We start from the raw sequence: 17,829 nt of genomic DNA on the forward strand, positions 1-17,829 counted from the left end.
TCCTGACCTCATTACAGCCTTGGTCCAAACATGGACAGAAGAGCTGAATTCCAGAGGTGAGGTGAGAGTGACTGCCCTTAACATCAAGGCAGCATTTGACCGAGTGTGGCACCAAGGAGCCCTCGTAAAATTGAAGTCAATGGGAATCAGGGGGAAAACTCTCCAGTGGCTGGAGTCATACCTAGCACAAAGGAAGATGGTATTGGTTGTTGGAGGCCAATCATCTCAGCCCTAGGACATTGCTGCAGGAGTTCCTCAGGGCAGTGTCCTAGGCCGAACCATCTTCAGCTGCTTCATCAATGACCTTCCCTCCATCAGAAATGGGGATGTTCGCTGATGATTGCACAGTGTTCAGTTCCATTCGCAACCCCTCAGATAATGAAGCAGTCCGTGCCGGCATGCAGCAAGACCTGGACAACATCCAGGCCTGGGCTGGTAAGTGGTAAGTAACATTCGCACCAGACAAGTGCCAGACAATGACCATCTCCAACAAGAGAGAGTCTAACCACATCCCCTTCACATTCAACGGCATTACCATCGCCGAATCCCCCACCATCAACATTCTGGGGGTCACCATTGACCAGAAACTTAACTGGACCAGCCACATAAATACTGTGGCTACAAGGGCAGGTCAGAGGCTGGGTATTCTGCAGCGAGTGACTCACCTCCTGTATCCCCAAAGCCTTTCCACCATCTACAAGGCACAAGTCAGGAGTGTGATGGAATACTCTCCACTTGCCTAGATGAGTGCAGCTCCAACAACACTCAAGAAGCTCGACACCATCCAGGACAAAGCAGCCTGCTTGATTGGCACCACATCCACCACCTTAAACATTCACTCCCTTCACCACTGGCACACAGTGGCTGCAGTGTGTACTATCTACAGGATGCACTGCAGCAACTCACCAAGGCTTCTTCGACAGCACCTCCCAAACCAGTGACCTCTACCACTTAAAAGGATAAGAGCAGCAGGCACATGGGAACAACACACCTGCATGTTCCCCTCCAAGTCACACACCATCCCGACTTGGAAATATATCGCTGTTCCTTCATCGTGGCTGGGTCAAAATCCTGGAACTCCCTATCTTACAGCACTGTGGGAGAACCTTCACCACATGGACTGCAGTGGTTCAAGAAGGCGGCTCATCACCACTTTCTCAAGGGCAATTAGGAATGGGCAATAAATGCTGGACAGCAACACCCACATCCCATGAATGAATAAAAAAAAATTATTTTACCTCTTTTGGAAGAAGCTCCTTTTTTCCTCCCTTTTGTTGATCTCCTGACATAGCTGATAAATCTGTCTGTAAACCAGAAAATAAAACATCTTAAATAGAGAATAAGTGAAATGGATCACAAGTATTATTGGTACGATTCATATAAAGAACATAGATTCTCCATAATTGATAACAGAAATTGTTGCATTCATATTAGAGCAGTTTTGTAAGTATGTTGTTGTGGTAAAGATTTTCCTACTTTTGGCACCCAGTATCACCATGAAGCACTCCCAGATTAGATATAGGATCAGTTAGTTGCGAAATAGACCTTCATCTACTCTGCCCCAACAAGGACTCCCTGGTCAGGTTTTGCATAGTTTGGATGTTGCCTATGTATTGCTCCATCAAACACTCTCAGGTCAGTCATAGCCCAATGGGATGCAGTGTAAAGCTCTTTCAACGTAACCAATCAAGTCCTCTCAGATGAAATGTAGCTTAGGTTGGCTGTAGGATCTACTCAGGCCCATACAATGTGCCTTATCTCCAGCACTTACAAGAGTGCCCCCAACTGTACCATTGTGACATTTCCTTTCCTCACATTGGTCATCTTGAGGCCTCTCTGTGACACTGCCTATTTATTGCCCAATTCTGTCCACTTTTGTGTTGATGGCCCACACACATTGGATTGAAACTGCATGAACCCATTTCCCTTACACTTAGCAAACAGAAGAGATTTATATCCTGATAGTTGGGCTGGATTCTAAAGATGAAAGAACAGTGTGCTTAGTGCCCACTGCCCCTTACTGGAGTGGTTGAAAACATTGTTTAAAAAGTCTAACCAACACTTGAGATGCATCGTGAGGTTTTTAATACATCTCTGTAAAACATGCAACTCTGAGGCAACCTGTTCACGCATTTGTTTCAAATATTATTTTATTTGGAAGGTGAATTTGAATTTTACATGTGTAATGGAAGTGGGAGGCTAGTTACCAAAAGTGCTGTAGATTGGGAGGTCATCAAGTTCTCTATGAAAGGAATGCAACACCAGAAAGAGCAGAGGTGACAAGACAGTTCATAGCATTTCAGTTTATTCTGAATACATCAATAATTGTCGACAAACTGAATATAGGATGAAACTTTTGTACCAATTCCTCCTCTTCTCTCCTGAAAGCACTGATTACTTGCTGGGGGTGTAGTTCCACAGGCACCAGTTGCTCTCTAGTACCTCACCTAAGTGAGCACCCTTCAACTGGGAGCTCTCCCTTGCTCAGCTAAGAGGCAGGTAAGTGGTTCAAAATAGTCATTCAATGATTACATGCAAAATATTTTCAATTTGGCAATTACATTTGAGATCGAGTTTGTTGTGCACACGACTCTGACACTCATCACTCATACAGGCTCTATTTATTGCAGAATTTATAGGCCAGTTATAGGAACACAGGAACAGGAGTAGACCATTCAGCCCCTTGAGCCTGTTCTGCCATTCAATTAGATCATGGCTGATCTGTATCTTAACTCCATCTACCTGCCTTGGTTCCATATCCCTTGATACCCTTGTCTAACAAAGGTCTATCAATCTCAGTTTTGAAATTTTCAATTGACCCCCAGCCTCAATAGCTTTTTGGGGGACAGAGTTCCAGATTTCCACTACTCTTTGTATGAAGAAGTGTTTCCTGACACCATCCCTGAACGGCCGAGCTCTCATTTTAAGATTACGCCCCCTTATTCTGGACTCCCCCAGAGAAAATAGTGTCTCTCTATCTACCCTATCAACTCCTTTAATCGTCTTAAACACCTCAATTAGATCACTTCTTAATCTTCTATATTCAAAGGAATACAGCCTAGTCTATGCAACCTGTCCTCATAATTTAACCCTTTTAGCCCCGGTATCATTCTGAATGCAGCATGAAACTTCAGTTTGGGTCTTGAAACCCGATTTACATAAGTTTAGTGCCATTGTAAACCCAAATGGCTTTGCACTAAACTTAAAGTGTGAATGTATTATGACACTTCCCTTTTCAAATTAGGAAGTTTACATGAAGAACCAATGGATTTACAGGTGTAAAAATATAGAATTTAGTAAAAGGGGGAAACTTTGTTTTCTTTGGATTCTTTATTTTTGTGTGACATATTAACATTGTAACAGCTGCAGAAAAAAAGGAAGGACATCCACTCGATCTATTCTCTGAGATCATACAATAGGAAAGGAAATGACGGAGCAAAGTCCCTGGCATAAAGCAGGTGGTAAAAGTATCAGCAAAAAAAAATTCAAACACACCCTTACAGTCTCACACAATTAATCAAAATCAGAAACCACTGCTAGTGTTTCCATCACCAGTAACTGCAGGAAGCCATGCCATTTCTATATTTCCTTTGCATAGGAGGAGTGAAGATCCATGGCCTATGAATATCGGTCTATTTCCTTCGCAATGTGCCTCTGATTGTTACTGATCCCACTAGAAGCCCAGCAGAAGGAGACCTTTTTTCAACAACAACAACTTGCATTTATACAGTACCTTTAACATAGTAAAATGTCCCAAGATATCAGACAAAATTTGACACCGAACCACATAAGGAGATAGAAGGACTTGGTCAAAGAGGTAGGTTTCAAGGAGTGTCTAAAAGAAGGAGAGAGAGGTAGAGAGGTGGAGAGGTTTAGGGAGGGAATTCCAGAACTTAAGGTAAAGACAGCTGAAGGCATGGCCGCCAACGGTGGAGCAATTAAAATTAGTGATGCACTGCAATAGGTGGACAATAAAATATCTCCTATTTAGTTACTCAGATTGTGTGATGTGGGAGGGAAGTTGGTGAGGTTTGCTGCAATGAAGCATTGACTAGCTTCTGTCATAGACGTTAGTTATAGAATTAGAGAAAGTTACGGCACAGAAGGAGGCCATTCGGCCCATCGTGTCTGTGCCAACTGAAAAAAAGCTATCCAGCCTAATCCCACTTTTCAGCTCTTGGTCTGTAGCCCCGTAGGTTACTGTACTTCAAGTGCATATCCAAGTACTTTTTAAATGAGCTGAGGGTTTCTGCCTTTACCACCCTTTCAGGCAGTGAGTTCCAGACCCCACCACCATCTGGGTGAAAACATTTCTCCTCAGCTCCTCTCTAATCCTCTTACCAATTACTTTAAATCTATGCCCCTTGGTTTTTGACCTCTCTGCTAAGGGAAGTAGGTCCATCCTATCCCCTCTATCTAGGCCCCTCATAATTTTATACACCTCAATTATATCTCCCCTCAACCTCCTCTGTTGCAAAGACAACAACCCCAGCCTATCCAATCTTTCCTCATCGCTAAAATTCTCCAGTCCTGGCAACATCCTCGTAAATCTCCTCTGTACCCTCTCTAGTGCAATCACATCTTTCCTATAATGTGGTGACCAGAACTGTACACAGTACTCTAGCTGTGGCCTCACTAGTGTTTTATACAGTTCTAGCATAACCTCCCTACTGTTATATTCTATGCCTCGGCTAATAAAGGAAAGTATCCCGTATGCCTTCTTAACCACTTTAACTACCTTTCCTGCTACATTCTGTGCTCATGCACTCCAAGATCCCTATTTTCCTCTACGCCTTAGTTGTAAGGTTTCTAGCTTCATGTGCTGATGGGAGCGAGTCCACGTTTTGCAAAGATCGACCAAAGCATCCTTGGCACCAACCAAAGTTGACAAAACATCAGCGCCGGGAATTTCCTCACAGCATCCCCATTATGCACTGAAGTTTCACCGGTGCAGCGGGTGAGGCCCCAAGGAAATTCCCGGCGCAAATCTGTGTACATGGACTGAAATACCGGTTCAACTGATTTTATCAGCTGGATTCAGATCTAATGGACAAAAAAAGAGCGATGTCAATCAACTTCGTGTAAAGAGAGTCATTGAGCGGAAATGTTGAGATAAATCTGCTCTTCCACTTACAAAGTACCACATGACAAATACTAAACCTACAACAAGCAACCTGTTTCTGCAAAAATCCAAAAAGCAAAATGATGTTGTAGTTTGAACATGGATGATTGCAGAGTGGCTTGTGCTGAATTAAGTGATATCTACAGAGCCACAGGATATTAGAACTGTCACCAAAGAGTTCCTAATGTTACCAGACCCTGCTGGACGGGATTCCCCTATTCTCATGAACTTCAAATGTGGGGAAACTTTCCTGTGTCTTGTGATGACATGTCGTGTGAAAGGTATATTGCTTGCTTCACGAAGTGACCAAGATGTAACAATCAAGAAGTTCCAAGGTTCGATTCCTGGCTTGTAACTGTATTCCGTGGCTGGGATAAAGCTTGCCAGGCGAGAAACTAATACAAACCTAGAGACGTTAATTGTTGTATTGGTTACCGTGGTTAAATGGTGTTGAGTTATATTGCCAAATCATTTGAATCCGTCATACCCCCAGAAGTCACACTGGAGCTGTACAGTCCCGTGGTCAGGCCAGACCTAGAGGTCTACATACATTTCTAGTCCTCACAACAAGGAGCCTTAGAGGTGGAACACAGGCAACTGGTTTTTGATTATAGGGAAGAGTGATGAGCAACGACTTGATAAACTAGGGATCTTCAAATTTAAAAGAAATATCTGAGAAGAAGCCTAGTACAGCTTCATAACACTTAAAAGGATAAAGAAAGAAATGCAAAGTAATACTTTCAGATACATTAGAGCAGCAGGACAAATGGGCACAGATTTAGGGTTGTGAAGGGCAGATTTAGGGTAGATGTTAGGAAGTATTTCTTTACACAGAGCGGAATCGACAGCTGGAATGAACTGCCAGGGGAAGTAGAGTCCAGGACACTGGGATCATTTAAGGACCAACTAGATGCAGCAATGGACTGCTATTCTGGAAGGATGAGGTCAGATTGGCTGAAGGGTCTTCTATCTTGTGATTTAAATGCTCTTAGTCACTGAAGTAGTTGAAGCATTACAATCGGTAGCAGTGTTCTGGGCTAGGAAGAGGAAGAAATCCCAGCAGTGAACCTGCTCCAGATTGATATCCAGTGAAACCCTACTGGAAAGTGCAAAGACTGGGTAAGGACAAGGTTGGTCACAACTGTAATATGTCCTCAGTGGACTGGCCTACCAACACTTCCTATCTAGGCCAAGTTTGGATGATGTTAACAGAGGGCAGGTATTCTCAGAATCCAAGCAAAGCAAGAGTCAGCACCTTCAGGAAAGGATTGGAGAAAACTGATGTAAATAAACTTGTATTGTTGCTATTAGACAGCAACACTCAAAAGCACTGAAGCGATGTTTAGCTACTCAAAACACAATAATATTTTTCACATCCTCATAGTAACATAATATGTTAAGGCACAGAAGGAGGCCACTTGGCCCATCATGCCTGTGCCGGCTCTTTGAAAGAGCTATCCAATTAGTCCCACTCCCCTGCTCTTTCCCCATAGTCCTGTAATTTTTCTCCCTTCAAGTATTTATCCAGTTCCCTTTTGAAAATTATTCTTGAATCTGCTTCCATCGCCCTCTCAGCAGTGCATTCCAGATCATAAAAATTCTCTGTGTGAAAACGTTTCCTCATGTCGCATCTGGTTCTTTTGCCAATCACCTTAAATCTGTGTCCTCTGGTTACCGACCCTTCTGCTACTGGAAAAGTTTCTGCTTATTTACTCTATCAAAACCATTCATGATTTTAAACACCTCCATCAAATCTCTTCTTAACCTCTCTGCTCTAAGGAGAGCAATCCCAGTTTTTCCACATAACTGAAGTCCCTCATCCCTGGTATCATTCTGGTGAATCTCTTCCGCACCCTCTCTAAGGCCTTGACAGCCTTCCTAAAATGCGGTGCCCAGAATTGAACACAATACTCCAACTGAGGCTTAACTAGTGTTTTATAAAGGTTCAGCATAACTTCCTTGCTTTTGTACTCTATGCCTTGATTAATAAATCCATTAGCTTTTTTAACAGCCTTCTCAACTTGTCCTGCCACCTTCAAAGATTTGTGCATTTCCACCCCCCCAGGTCTCTCTGTACCTATACCCCTTTAAAATTGTACCGTTTAGTTTATATTGCCTCTCATCATTCTTTCTACCAAAATGTATCACTTCACACTTCTCTGCGTTAAATTTAATCTGCCATGTGTCTGCCCATTTGACCTGTCTGTCTGTGTCCTCCTGAAGTCTATTACTATCCTCCTCTTTGTTTACTACATTTCTGAATTTCGTGTCATCTGCAAACTTTGAAATGCTTCCCTGGATACCCAAGCCCAGGTCATTAATATATATCAAAAAGAGCAATGGTGCTAATACTGACCCCTGGGGAACACCACTGTGTACTTCTCTCCAGTCTGAAAAACAACCGATCACCACTTCTCTCTGCTTTCTGTCTCCTAGCCAATTTTGTATCCACGCTGTCACTGTCCCTTTATTCCCATGGGCTTTAATTTTGCTTAACAAGTCTATTATGTGGTACTTGATCAAATGCCTTTTGAAAATTCACATACACAACATCAACTGCACTACTACCCTCATCAACTCTCTCCGTTACTTCATCAAAGAACTCAATCAAGTTAGTCAAATACGATTTTCCTTTAACAAAGAATGTTTTTAGGTCTGATCACACCCAATATCACTAGGATCATAATTTGGGATGAGGGCTCCCAGAAGCTAAGCTCTTCTATCATCTAGCAGTAATTGTGATTTTATTTATTTTAAAATATTGGGAATTCTAAAGTCCTACCATAAATAATGCTGCTGGTGAGCATTCCAGTGATCTGTTCAGTTCCTTTCTTGGCAACATATTCTCCAACTCCATTACCCTTTGAGTGACAAAGTTCTATCCAACTTCCCTTTTATTCAACACCCCTTGATAATTGAATCCTTCACCACACTGAAGACTTTGCCTGAATCTGTTCACAAAGAAACATATAGATAAGGGATGCTATTTGCCCCATCTAGTTCGTCCTTCCACAGAAACTTACAAACCCCTGACCCAAGCATCTTAACTGCCTCTTGAATGATTTGACTTTTTGCCTCCATTATTCTACCTGGAATTTTATCACAATCCTAAAAACTTCAATTACAAAACAAACCTGAATGCTGGATCTAGTAATGGGAAATGAACCAGAACAGATAAGAGAAGTAAGCATAGGGGAACATCTAGGCAATAGCAATCATAACATAAAGGGAATAATGCCAGAGGGCTGGCGGACAGCTAATGTTATTCATATATTTAAAAAGAGAGATAGAACAAGTCCGGGGAACTATAGACTAGTCAGCTTAATGTTAGTGGTAGGAAAGATAATAGAATCTTTACTTAAAGATGTAATAGAAAGACATCTCGAGATCAAAAATATAATAAAGAATAGTCAGCACAGATATCAAAAGGGAAAGTCATGTTTCACCAGCCTCATTGAATTCTTTGAAGAAGTAACAGAAAGAATAGACATGGGTAATGCAGTAGATGTAATATATTTGGATTTTCAAAAGGCCTTCAATATGGTACCACATTGTAGACTTAAAGCTAAGGTCGGAGCATGTGGAGTCAGGGGACCCATAGCAGAATGAATAGCAAGTTGGCTACAAAACAGAAAACAGAGAGTAGTGGTTAAGGGTAGCTACTCAGAATGGCAAAAGGTGGGAAGTGGTGTTCCACAGGGATCGGTGCTGGGACCACTGTTGTTCACAATTTACATTAACGATTTGGATTCGGGAATCAGAAGTATAATTTCAAAATTTGCGAACGACACCAAATTGGGAGGTTTCGCTAATTCAAAGGAAGAATGCGTCAAAATGCAAGAGGACAGTAATAAACTTGCAGAATGCGTGAATAATTGGGAAATGAATTTCAATATAAATAAGCGTGAGGTAGTGCATTTTGGTAGGAAGAATAAGGAGGATAATAAGAGTCTAAATGGAATAGAGCAGCAAATGGATCATGGGGTACCGATACACAAATCAGTAAAAGTAGCGATGCAAGTTAATAAGGCCATAAAAAATGCAAATCAAGAACTAGGGTTCATTTCTAGGGGGATAGGATTGAAAAGCAAAGAAGTTATGTTGAACCTGCACAGAACCTTGATTAGACAACACTTGGAGTATTGTGCACAGTTCTACTCCCCATATTACAGAAAGGATATAGAGGCATTGGAGAGGGTGCAAAAAAGATTCACAAGGATTATACCAGAACTGAGAGGATATCCTTTTCAGGAAAGGCTGAACAGGCTAGAGCTCTTTTCTCTAGATAAGAGGGGACGAGGGGTGACCTGATAGAGGTCTTCAAGATAATGAAAGGGTTTGATAGAGTAGACGTACAGAAAATGTTTCCACTGGGGGAGTCCAAAACTAGAGGTCATAAATATAAAATAGTTGCTAACAAATCCAATAGGGAATTCAGGAGAAACTTCTTTACCCAGAGAGTGGTTGGAATGTGGAACGCGTTATTAGGAGTAGTTGAGGCAAATAGCAGAGATGCATTTAAGGGGAAGCTAGATAAACAGATGAGGGTGAGAGGAATAAAAGAGTATCCTGATAGGGTAAGATGAAGCAGGGAGGGAGGAGGCACATTTGGAGCATAAACGCCGGCATAGACCAATTGGGCCGAATGGCCTGTTTCTGTGCAGTAGTTTGGATGTAACTCGATGTAACCATTCTAGTAAATTTCCTCTTCACCCTCTCCAAGGCCTTGACATGCTTCCTAAAGTGTGGTGCCCAGAAATGGACAGCCGAGGCCTATCCAGTGGTTTATAAAGGTTTAGCATTTCCAGCATCTGCAGTATTTTGGTCAATTTCCTACTCCATTCCAGCCCTGTGGTAATTTCAAAGCTGCTGTTTCTTCGGGTGGCCTGAATCAGGCAAGAGCCTCATACATTATTGCAAATTGGGGTCCTATGACATACATAAAGGAAAAAGAAAGATTTGCATTTATATAGCACCTTTCACAACCTCAGGACGTCCCAAAGAGCTTCACATCCAATTTAGTACTTTTGAAGTATAGTCACTGTTGTAATGTAAGAAACATGGGGCGCTAAATTGGGCCATGTAGTGCCCGTTGTTTCGTCGCTACATGGCCTCGCCAACATCCAAGATGGTGTCTTGGCTGCGCAAGCACGTTTCCAGCGTGATGTGCGCCAGATGCCATCTTGATATAGGAGTTAGCGCATACGCAAATACCGAATGCCGGAAGCATGTAAAGTAAGGAGAAAATGGATACAATCAATGTGCAACGCTGATTTAAAGTGATAGACACCATTTTGGGGATTAATGCTCAACTCAACGCACAGTCTCAACCCCAACCACCTGAACATGTCTTAGAGTGTCGGGAGGACCCCCCACCGGCGCTATTTAATGGGACTATGCAGGATTTACAGGTTAGTGGCTTGATTATTGCTTCCGGCTACCGAGACATTTGTAACTGTTTTTGGAGGTCTCCTATACTTGAATACTAGGACTAGGGGACATAGCCTAACATTTAGAGCCAGGACGTGCAGGAGTGAAGTTAGGAAATGCTTCTACACGCAAAGGGTGGGAGACGTTTGGAACGTTCTTCTGCAGAAGGCAGATGATGCTAGCTGAATTGTGAATTCTAAATCTGAGATTGATAGATTTCTGTGAACCAAGGGTATTAAGGGATATGGGGCTAAGGTGGGCATATGGAGTTAGGCCACAGGTCCACCATGATCTCATTGAATGGTGGAACAGGCTCGAGGGGCTAAATGCCACTGCCACTTGCTACCTCCTGATATGCGCCACCTTCTCCTGCAAGAAAGCAGGATGTGTGTCTGGGTGATGTGCCTGTCATGGTTGAATAGCTGCCAGTGTATGTGGCCTGTGAGTTGTGGGTGGGTGGCTTGCAACAGTGGTAAGATATGAGGATGAGAGGAATCATCTGATTGGAAGAGTTGAGTACTGATGGAAAGAGTTTGTTGGTATGTGGGTGATGGGGGGTGTAGTGCGTGGTGTAGTTGGTAGGAGGTACCACTTGACAGTTGACCTCTCTCACCTTGACCACTCATGTCAAAGAATTGAATTTCTTCCTGCACTGCATCCATGTTCATGTGCACCTGGCACTGACTTCGTACTCCGCTGCCTTTTGGGTATATGTCTGGAGGGCCTATTGCACTCCCCCCACCCCGCCCGCCAGCAGATATATAGGATGTCCCTCCTTCTGTCTACCACTTGCACCAAGCCCTCTAGTGCATCAGCAGAGAACCTTGGTGCATGCACTCTCTCAGGCCTGGTAAAAATTCAGATCGGCAGATTGGTAAGGTCTGGCATGCAGATTGGAGGATGTGGGATTTAGTAGTGCGCAACCTTTACTTAATAAGAACATAAGAAATAGGAGCAGGAGTAGGCCAATCGGCCCCTCGAGCCTGCTCCGCCATTCAATAAGATCATGGCTGATCTGATCCTAACCTCAAATCTAAATTCATGTCCAATTTCCTGCCCGCTCCCTGTAACCCCTAATTCCCTTTACTTCTAGGAAACTGTCTATTTCTGTTTTAAATTTATTTAATGATGTAGCTTCCACAGCTTCCTGGGGCAGCAAATTTCACAGACCTACTACCCTCTGTGTGAAGAAGTTTCTCCTCATCTCAGTTTTGAAAGAGCAGCTCCTTATTCTAAGATTATGCCCCCTAGTTCCAGTTTCACCCATCCTTGGGAACATCCTTACCGCATCCACCCGATCAAGCCCCTTCACAATCTTATATGTTTCAATAAGATCGCCTCTCATTCTTCTGAACTCCAATGAGTAGAGTCCCAATCTACTCAACCTCTCCTCATACGTCCGCCCCCTCATCCCCGGGATTAACCGAGTGAACCTTCTTTGTACTGCCTCGAGAGCAAGTATGTCTTTTCTTAAGTATGGACACCAAAACTGTATGCAGTATTCCAGGTGCGGTCTCACCAATACCTTATATTTAAAATAAAATTGCTGGACTATAACTTGGTGTTGTAAAATTGTTTACAATTATATAACTGCAGCAATACCTCCCTGTTTTTATATTCTATCCCCTTGCAATAAAAGCCAACATTCTGTTGGCCTTCTTGATCACCTGCTGCACCTGCATACCAACTTTTTGATTTTCTTGCACTAGGACCCCCAGATCCCTTTGAACTGCAGTACTTTCCAGTTTCACGCCATTAAGATAACAACTTGCTCTCTGATTTTTCCTGCCAAAGTGCATAACCGCACATTTTCCAATATTGTATTGCATCTGCCAAATCTCCGCCCACTCACCCAGCCTGTCTATATTCCCTTGTAGGTTTTTTATGTCCTCCTCACTCTCCACTTTCCCTCCTATCTTTGTATCATCTGCAAACTTTGATATGTTACACTCGGCCCCCTCCTCCAAATCGTTAATATAGATTGTAAAGAGTTGGGGACCCAGCACTGACCCCTGCGGAACACCACTGGCTACTGGTTGCCAGTCCGAGAATGAACCATTTATCCCAACTCTCTGCTTCCTGTTCGATAACCAATCCTCCACCCATGCCAGAATAATTCCCCCAATCCAGTGATTATTTATCTTGAGCAATAATCTTTTATGTGGCACCTTGTCGAATGCCTTCTGGAAGTCCAAATACACTACGTCCACTGGTTCCCCTTTATCCACCCTGTACGTTATGTCCTCAAAGAACTCAAGCAAATTTGTCAGACATGACTTCCCCTTCGTAAAGCCATGCTGACTTTGTCCTATTAAATTATGTTTATCCAAATGTTCCGCTACTGTCTCCTTAATAATAGACTCCAAAATTTTACCCACCACAGATGTTAGGCTAACTGGCCTATAATTTCCAGCCTTCTGCCTACTACCCTTTTTAAATAAGGGTGTTACATTAGCAGTTTTCCAATCTGCCGGGACCTTTGCCGAGTCCAGAGAATTTTGGAAAATTATTACCAAAGCATCCACAATCCCTACTGCCACTTCCCTCAAGACCCCAGGATGTAAGCCATCAGGTCCAGGGGATTTATCCGCCTTGAGTCCCATTAATTTACTGAGTACCAATTCCTTAGTGATTTTAATCGTATTTAGCTCCTCCCCCGCTAGAGCCCCCTGTTTGTCCAGTGCTGGGATATGCTTAGTGACCTCTACCAAAAAGACTGAAACAAAATATTTGTTCAGCATTTTTGCCATCTCCATGTTACCCACCATTAATTTCCCGGTCTCATCCTCTAAGGGACCTACGTTTGCCTTAGCCACCCTTTTTCTTTTTATATAACTATAGAAACTCTTGCTATCTGTTTTTATATTTTTTGCTAATTTATTTTCATAATCTATCTTCCCTTTCTTAATCAATCCTTTAGTTACTTTTTGCTGTCTTTTGAAGACTTCCCAATCTTCTATCCTCCCACTAAGTTTGGCTACCTTACATGTCCTTGTTTTTAGTCGGATACTATCCTTAATTTCTTTACTTAGCCTACGGATGGCTGTCATTTCTTTTACACCCTTTTTTCCTCAGTGGAATATATATTTTTTGAAAGTTGTAAAATAACTCCTTGAATGAACACCACTGCTCATGCACCGTCTTACCCTTTAATCTATTTTCCCAGTCCACTTTAATCAATTCCGCTCTCATACCATCATAGTCTCCTTTATTCAAGCTCAGTACGCTTGTTTGAGAACCAACCTTCTCACCCTCTAATTGGATATGGAATGTAACCATGTTATGGTCACTCATTCCAAGGGGATCCTTAACTAGGACATTATTAATTAATCCTGGCTCATTACACAGGACCAGGTCCAAGGTTGCTTGCCCCCTTGTAGGTTCAGTTACATACTGCTCAAGAAATCCATCCCTAATACACTCAATAAACTCTTCCTCAAGGCTGCCCTGCCCAATTTGATTTGTCCAGTTGATATGATAGTTAAAATCCCCCATAATTATAGCTGGCCCCGACTATTTCCTGATTAATACTTCTTCCAGCAGAGTTGCAACTATTAGGAGGCCTATATACTACGCCCACTAGTGTTTTTTTCCCCTTATTATTCCTTATCTCTACCCAAACTGTTTCATTATCCTGATCCTTTGTCCCAATATCATTTCTCTGTATTACAGTGATTCCTTCCTTTGTTAACATATCCACCCCACCTCCCCTTCCTTCCTGCCTGTCCTTCCTGATTGTTAAATACCCTGGCATATTTAATTCCCAGTCGTTGTCACCCTGCAGCCATGTTTCTGTAATGGCCACAAGATCATACCCATACGTCGTTATTTGTGCCATTAACTCATCCATTTTGTTACGAATGCTACGTGCATTCAGATAAAGAACTTTCAAATATGCTTTGTGACATTTAGTTCCTGCTTTTTCCTTTTTTAACACTTTACCTTTTACTCCATACCTTCTGTCCCTTCCTGACATGCTTTCCTCTGTCTCCCTGCTCAGGTTCCCAACCCCCTGCCACAGCTTTGATGCTGGGTTAATCGCCTTACGCCTTCTAGTTTTTATTTTATCTGTCGTGCCTAAAGTACACTTTCTTTCCGCTGCTCTACGCTTTTCCCTCTCACTTGTTCTTGAACAACTGTTTGGACTATTTGTATTGTAAATTTCCCCTGGGTCTTCCCCTCTCTTGCTGCTCTCAATTTTATTCCCTTCTGACTCCCCGCTCAGGTTCCCATCCCCCTGCCACTCTAGTTTAAACCTTCTCCAACAGCATTAGCAAACACCCCTGCGAGGGCATTGGTTTTAACATAACTCATAAGTTAGTTAACATAGGGATGGGACCTGCATCTGTGTTTTGCATGTGCAAGGTCTGATCTCCGTTCAGACTCCGTGCAGACAGCAGACAGCAAATAACAGGTACCAGCTCCCTTTAAGAGACATCCCCCCTTTAAGAGATTGGAGCTCCTCCTGCTGCTGGAAAGTGAGAATTGCATTGTATTCTCATGTCAACGTGATTCGGAACTCTGCCTCACGAAAGTCTCGTTCGGCCTGCGCATGGGCCATTGGGCACGGGGTAATAGCGGATCTTGCTAACCCCACCCAATAATAGGCGCTATCCAATTTTTTCCTCCATGGTAACCAATTTGCACACAGCAAGGTCCCACAAACAGGAATGAGATAAATGATGAGGTAATCTGTTTTATTGGTGTTGGTTGAGGAATAAATGTTGCCCAGGACACCAGTGAGAACTGCCCTGTTCTTTGAATAGTGATATGCCATGGAATCTTCTACATCCACCTGAGTGGGTAGATGGGGCCTCGGTTTAAAGTCTCATCCGAAAGATGGCACCTCCGACACTGCAGCATTCCTTCAATACTGCACTGGGAGTGTCAGCCTAGATTTTGTGCGCAATTCCCAGGAGTGGGACTTGAATCCACAACTTTCTGACTCATAGGTGAGTATTCTGTTACTGAACCAGTGATCTGGACCAAAGAGTTTGTACTGGTATTGGAATACTGAAAAATGTTTTTGTATGACCTGGGGAAATTCCCCAGAATACAACTGTATCGATGTCTGTGACCTTACAGTCAGAGGAATGATAAGATCTCCAACGGAGCTCAGTGCTCGTAAGTTACATTTGCTGATCGTGATTTGAATATCTAAAGGTTACTGCAGTATTTTGCTACCATATTTCCTACACTGTGGCTTCATCTCAAATTCACAAATCAGAAGAGCAGATTTGATTTCCTATATTAATAATTCCACGAATTAACGTGCCCACAGCCTGCGTTCACTTTCCATTTGCAAATGGTGATGTTTCAAATGTTATGATCTTTTCGGGGCAGTGAGATCTTTAACTAGGGCCGCATCCTTGTTTACTTAAAGTTAACACATCAACAGTAATCACTACACATGTCTGGGGTTGTTCTCCTTAGAGCAGAGAAGGGAGAACGGAGGCTTAATAGAGGTGTTCATAATTATGAAGGATTTTGATAGAGTAAATAATCATAGAATCATAGAAAGGTTACAGCTCGGAAGGAGGCCATTCGGCCCATCGAGTCCGTGCCAGCTCTCTGCAAGAGCAATCTAGCCAGTCCCACTCCCCGCCCTATCCCCATAGCCCTGCAAATTTTTTCCATTCAGGCACTTATCCAATTCCCTTTTGAAGGCCATAATTAAATCTGCCTCCACCACCCCCTCAGGCAGTGCATTCCAGATCCTAACCACTCGTTGTGTAAAAAAGTTTATCCCCATGTCGCTTTTCGTTCTTTTGCCAGTCACCTTAAATCTATGTCCTCTGGTTCTTGACCCTTCCGCCAATGGGAACAGTTTCTCTCTATCTACTCTGTCTAGACCCTTCATGATTTTGAATACTTCTATCAAATCTCCTCGCACTTGTCTCTGTTCCAAGGAGAACAACCCCAGCTTTTCCAGTCTATTCACATAACTAAAGTCCCTCATCCCTGGAATCATTCTAGTAAATCTCTTCTGCACCCTCTCTAAGGCCTTCACATCTTTCCTAAAGTGCAGTGCCCAGAACTGGACACAATCCTTCAGTTGTGGCAGATCCAGGGTTTATAAAGATTCATCATGATTTCCTTGCTTTTGTACTCTGTGCCTCTATTTATAAAGCCCAGGATCCCGTATGCTTTTTTAACCGCTTTCTCAACCTGCCTTGCCACCTTTGACGATTTGTGTACACATATCCCCAGATCTCTCTGTTCCTGTAACCCTTTTAGAATTGTGCCCTTTAGTTTATATTGCCTCTCCTCATTCTTCCAAGTGGAATGTATCACCTCACATTTTTCTGTGTTAAATTTCACCTGCCACATGTCCACCCATGCCACTAGCCTGCCTATATCCTCTTGAAGTCTATCACTATCCTCCTCACTGTTCACTACACTTCCAAGTTTTGTATCATCTGCAGATTTGGAAATTGTTCCCTGCACACCCAAGTCCAAGTCATTAATATCAAGAAAAGCAGTGGTCCCAGTACTGACCCCTGGGGAACACCACTGTACACCTCCCTACAGTCCGAAAAACAACTATACATCACTACTCTCTGTTTCCTGTTAGTTAGCCAATTCTGTATCCATGCTGCTACTGCCCCTTTTATTCCATGGGCTTCAATCTTGATGATAAGCCTATTATGTGGCACTTATCAAACGCCTTTTGAAAGTCCATATACACCACATCAACTGCATTGCCCTCATCTACCCTCTCTGTTACCGCATCAAACTCTATCAAGTAGTTAAATACGATTTGCCTTCAACAAATCCGTGCTGGCTTTCCCTAAGCAATCTACACTTGTCCAAGTGATTGCTAATTCTGTCCCGGATTATCGTTTCTAAAAGTTTCCCCGCCACTGAGGTTAAACTGACTGGCCTGTAGTTGCTGGGTTTATCCTTACACCCTTTTTTGAACAAGGGTGAAACAATTGCAATTCTCCAGTCCTCTGGCACCGCCCCCGTATCTATGGATGTTTGGAAGATTGTAGCAGTACCTCCACAATTTCCCCCCTTACTTCCCTCAACAACCTAGGATGCATCCCAGCTAGCCTTTCAAATGCTGCAGAGAGTGGGCAGTGGTGTTCCCCAGGGGTCAGTACTTGGACCACTGTTTTTCTTGATGTATATTAATGACTTGGACTTGGATGTACAGGGCACAATTTCCAAGTGGAAACTGTTCCCATCGGCAGGAAGGTCAGTAGCCAGAGGACGCAGATTTAAGGTAATTGGCAAACGAACAAGATGGGAGATGAGTCGAAATTTTTTTATGC

At 42.9% G+C, this 17,829-nt stretch overlaps 1 protein-coding gene across 1 annotated transcript in view; it reads right to left on the reverse strand.

Moving 5' to 3' along the window:
- lcp2a (lymphocyte cytosolic protein 2a) overlaps nt 1-17,829 on the reverse strand; it is a 184,405-nt gene that overhangs the window by 115,782 nt on the left and 50,794 nt on the right. Inside the window, exon 4 of the mRNA XM_067996567.1 lies at nt 1,239-1,304. Coding sequence (XP_067852668.1) covers nt 1,239-1,304 — 66 coding nt within the window. The remainder of the gene's footprint in view (nt 1-1,238; nt 1,305-17,829) is intronic.

Source organism: Heptranchias perlo, chromosome 14 (assembly GCF_035084215.1).
Source record: "Heptranchias perlo isolate sHepPer1 chromosome 14, sHepPer1.hap1, whole genome shotgun sequence".
Taxonomy (NCBI): domain Eukaryota; kingdom Metazoa; phylum Chordata; class Chondrichthyes; order Hexanchiformes; family Hexanchidae; genus Heptranchias; species Heptranchias perlo.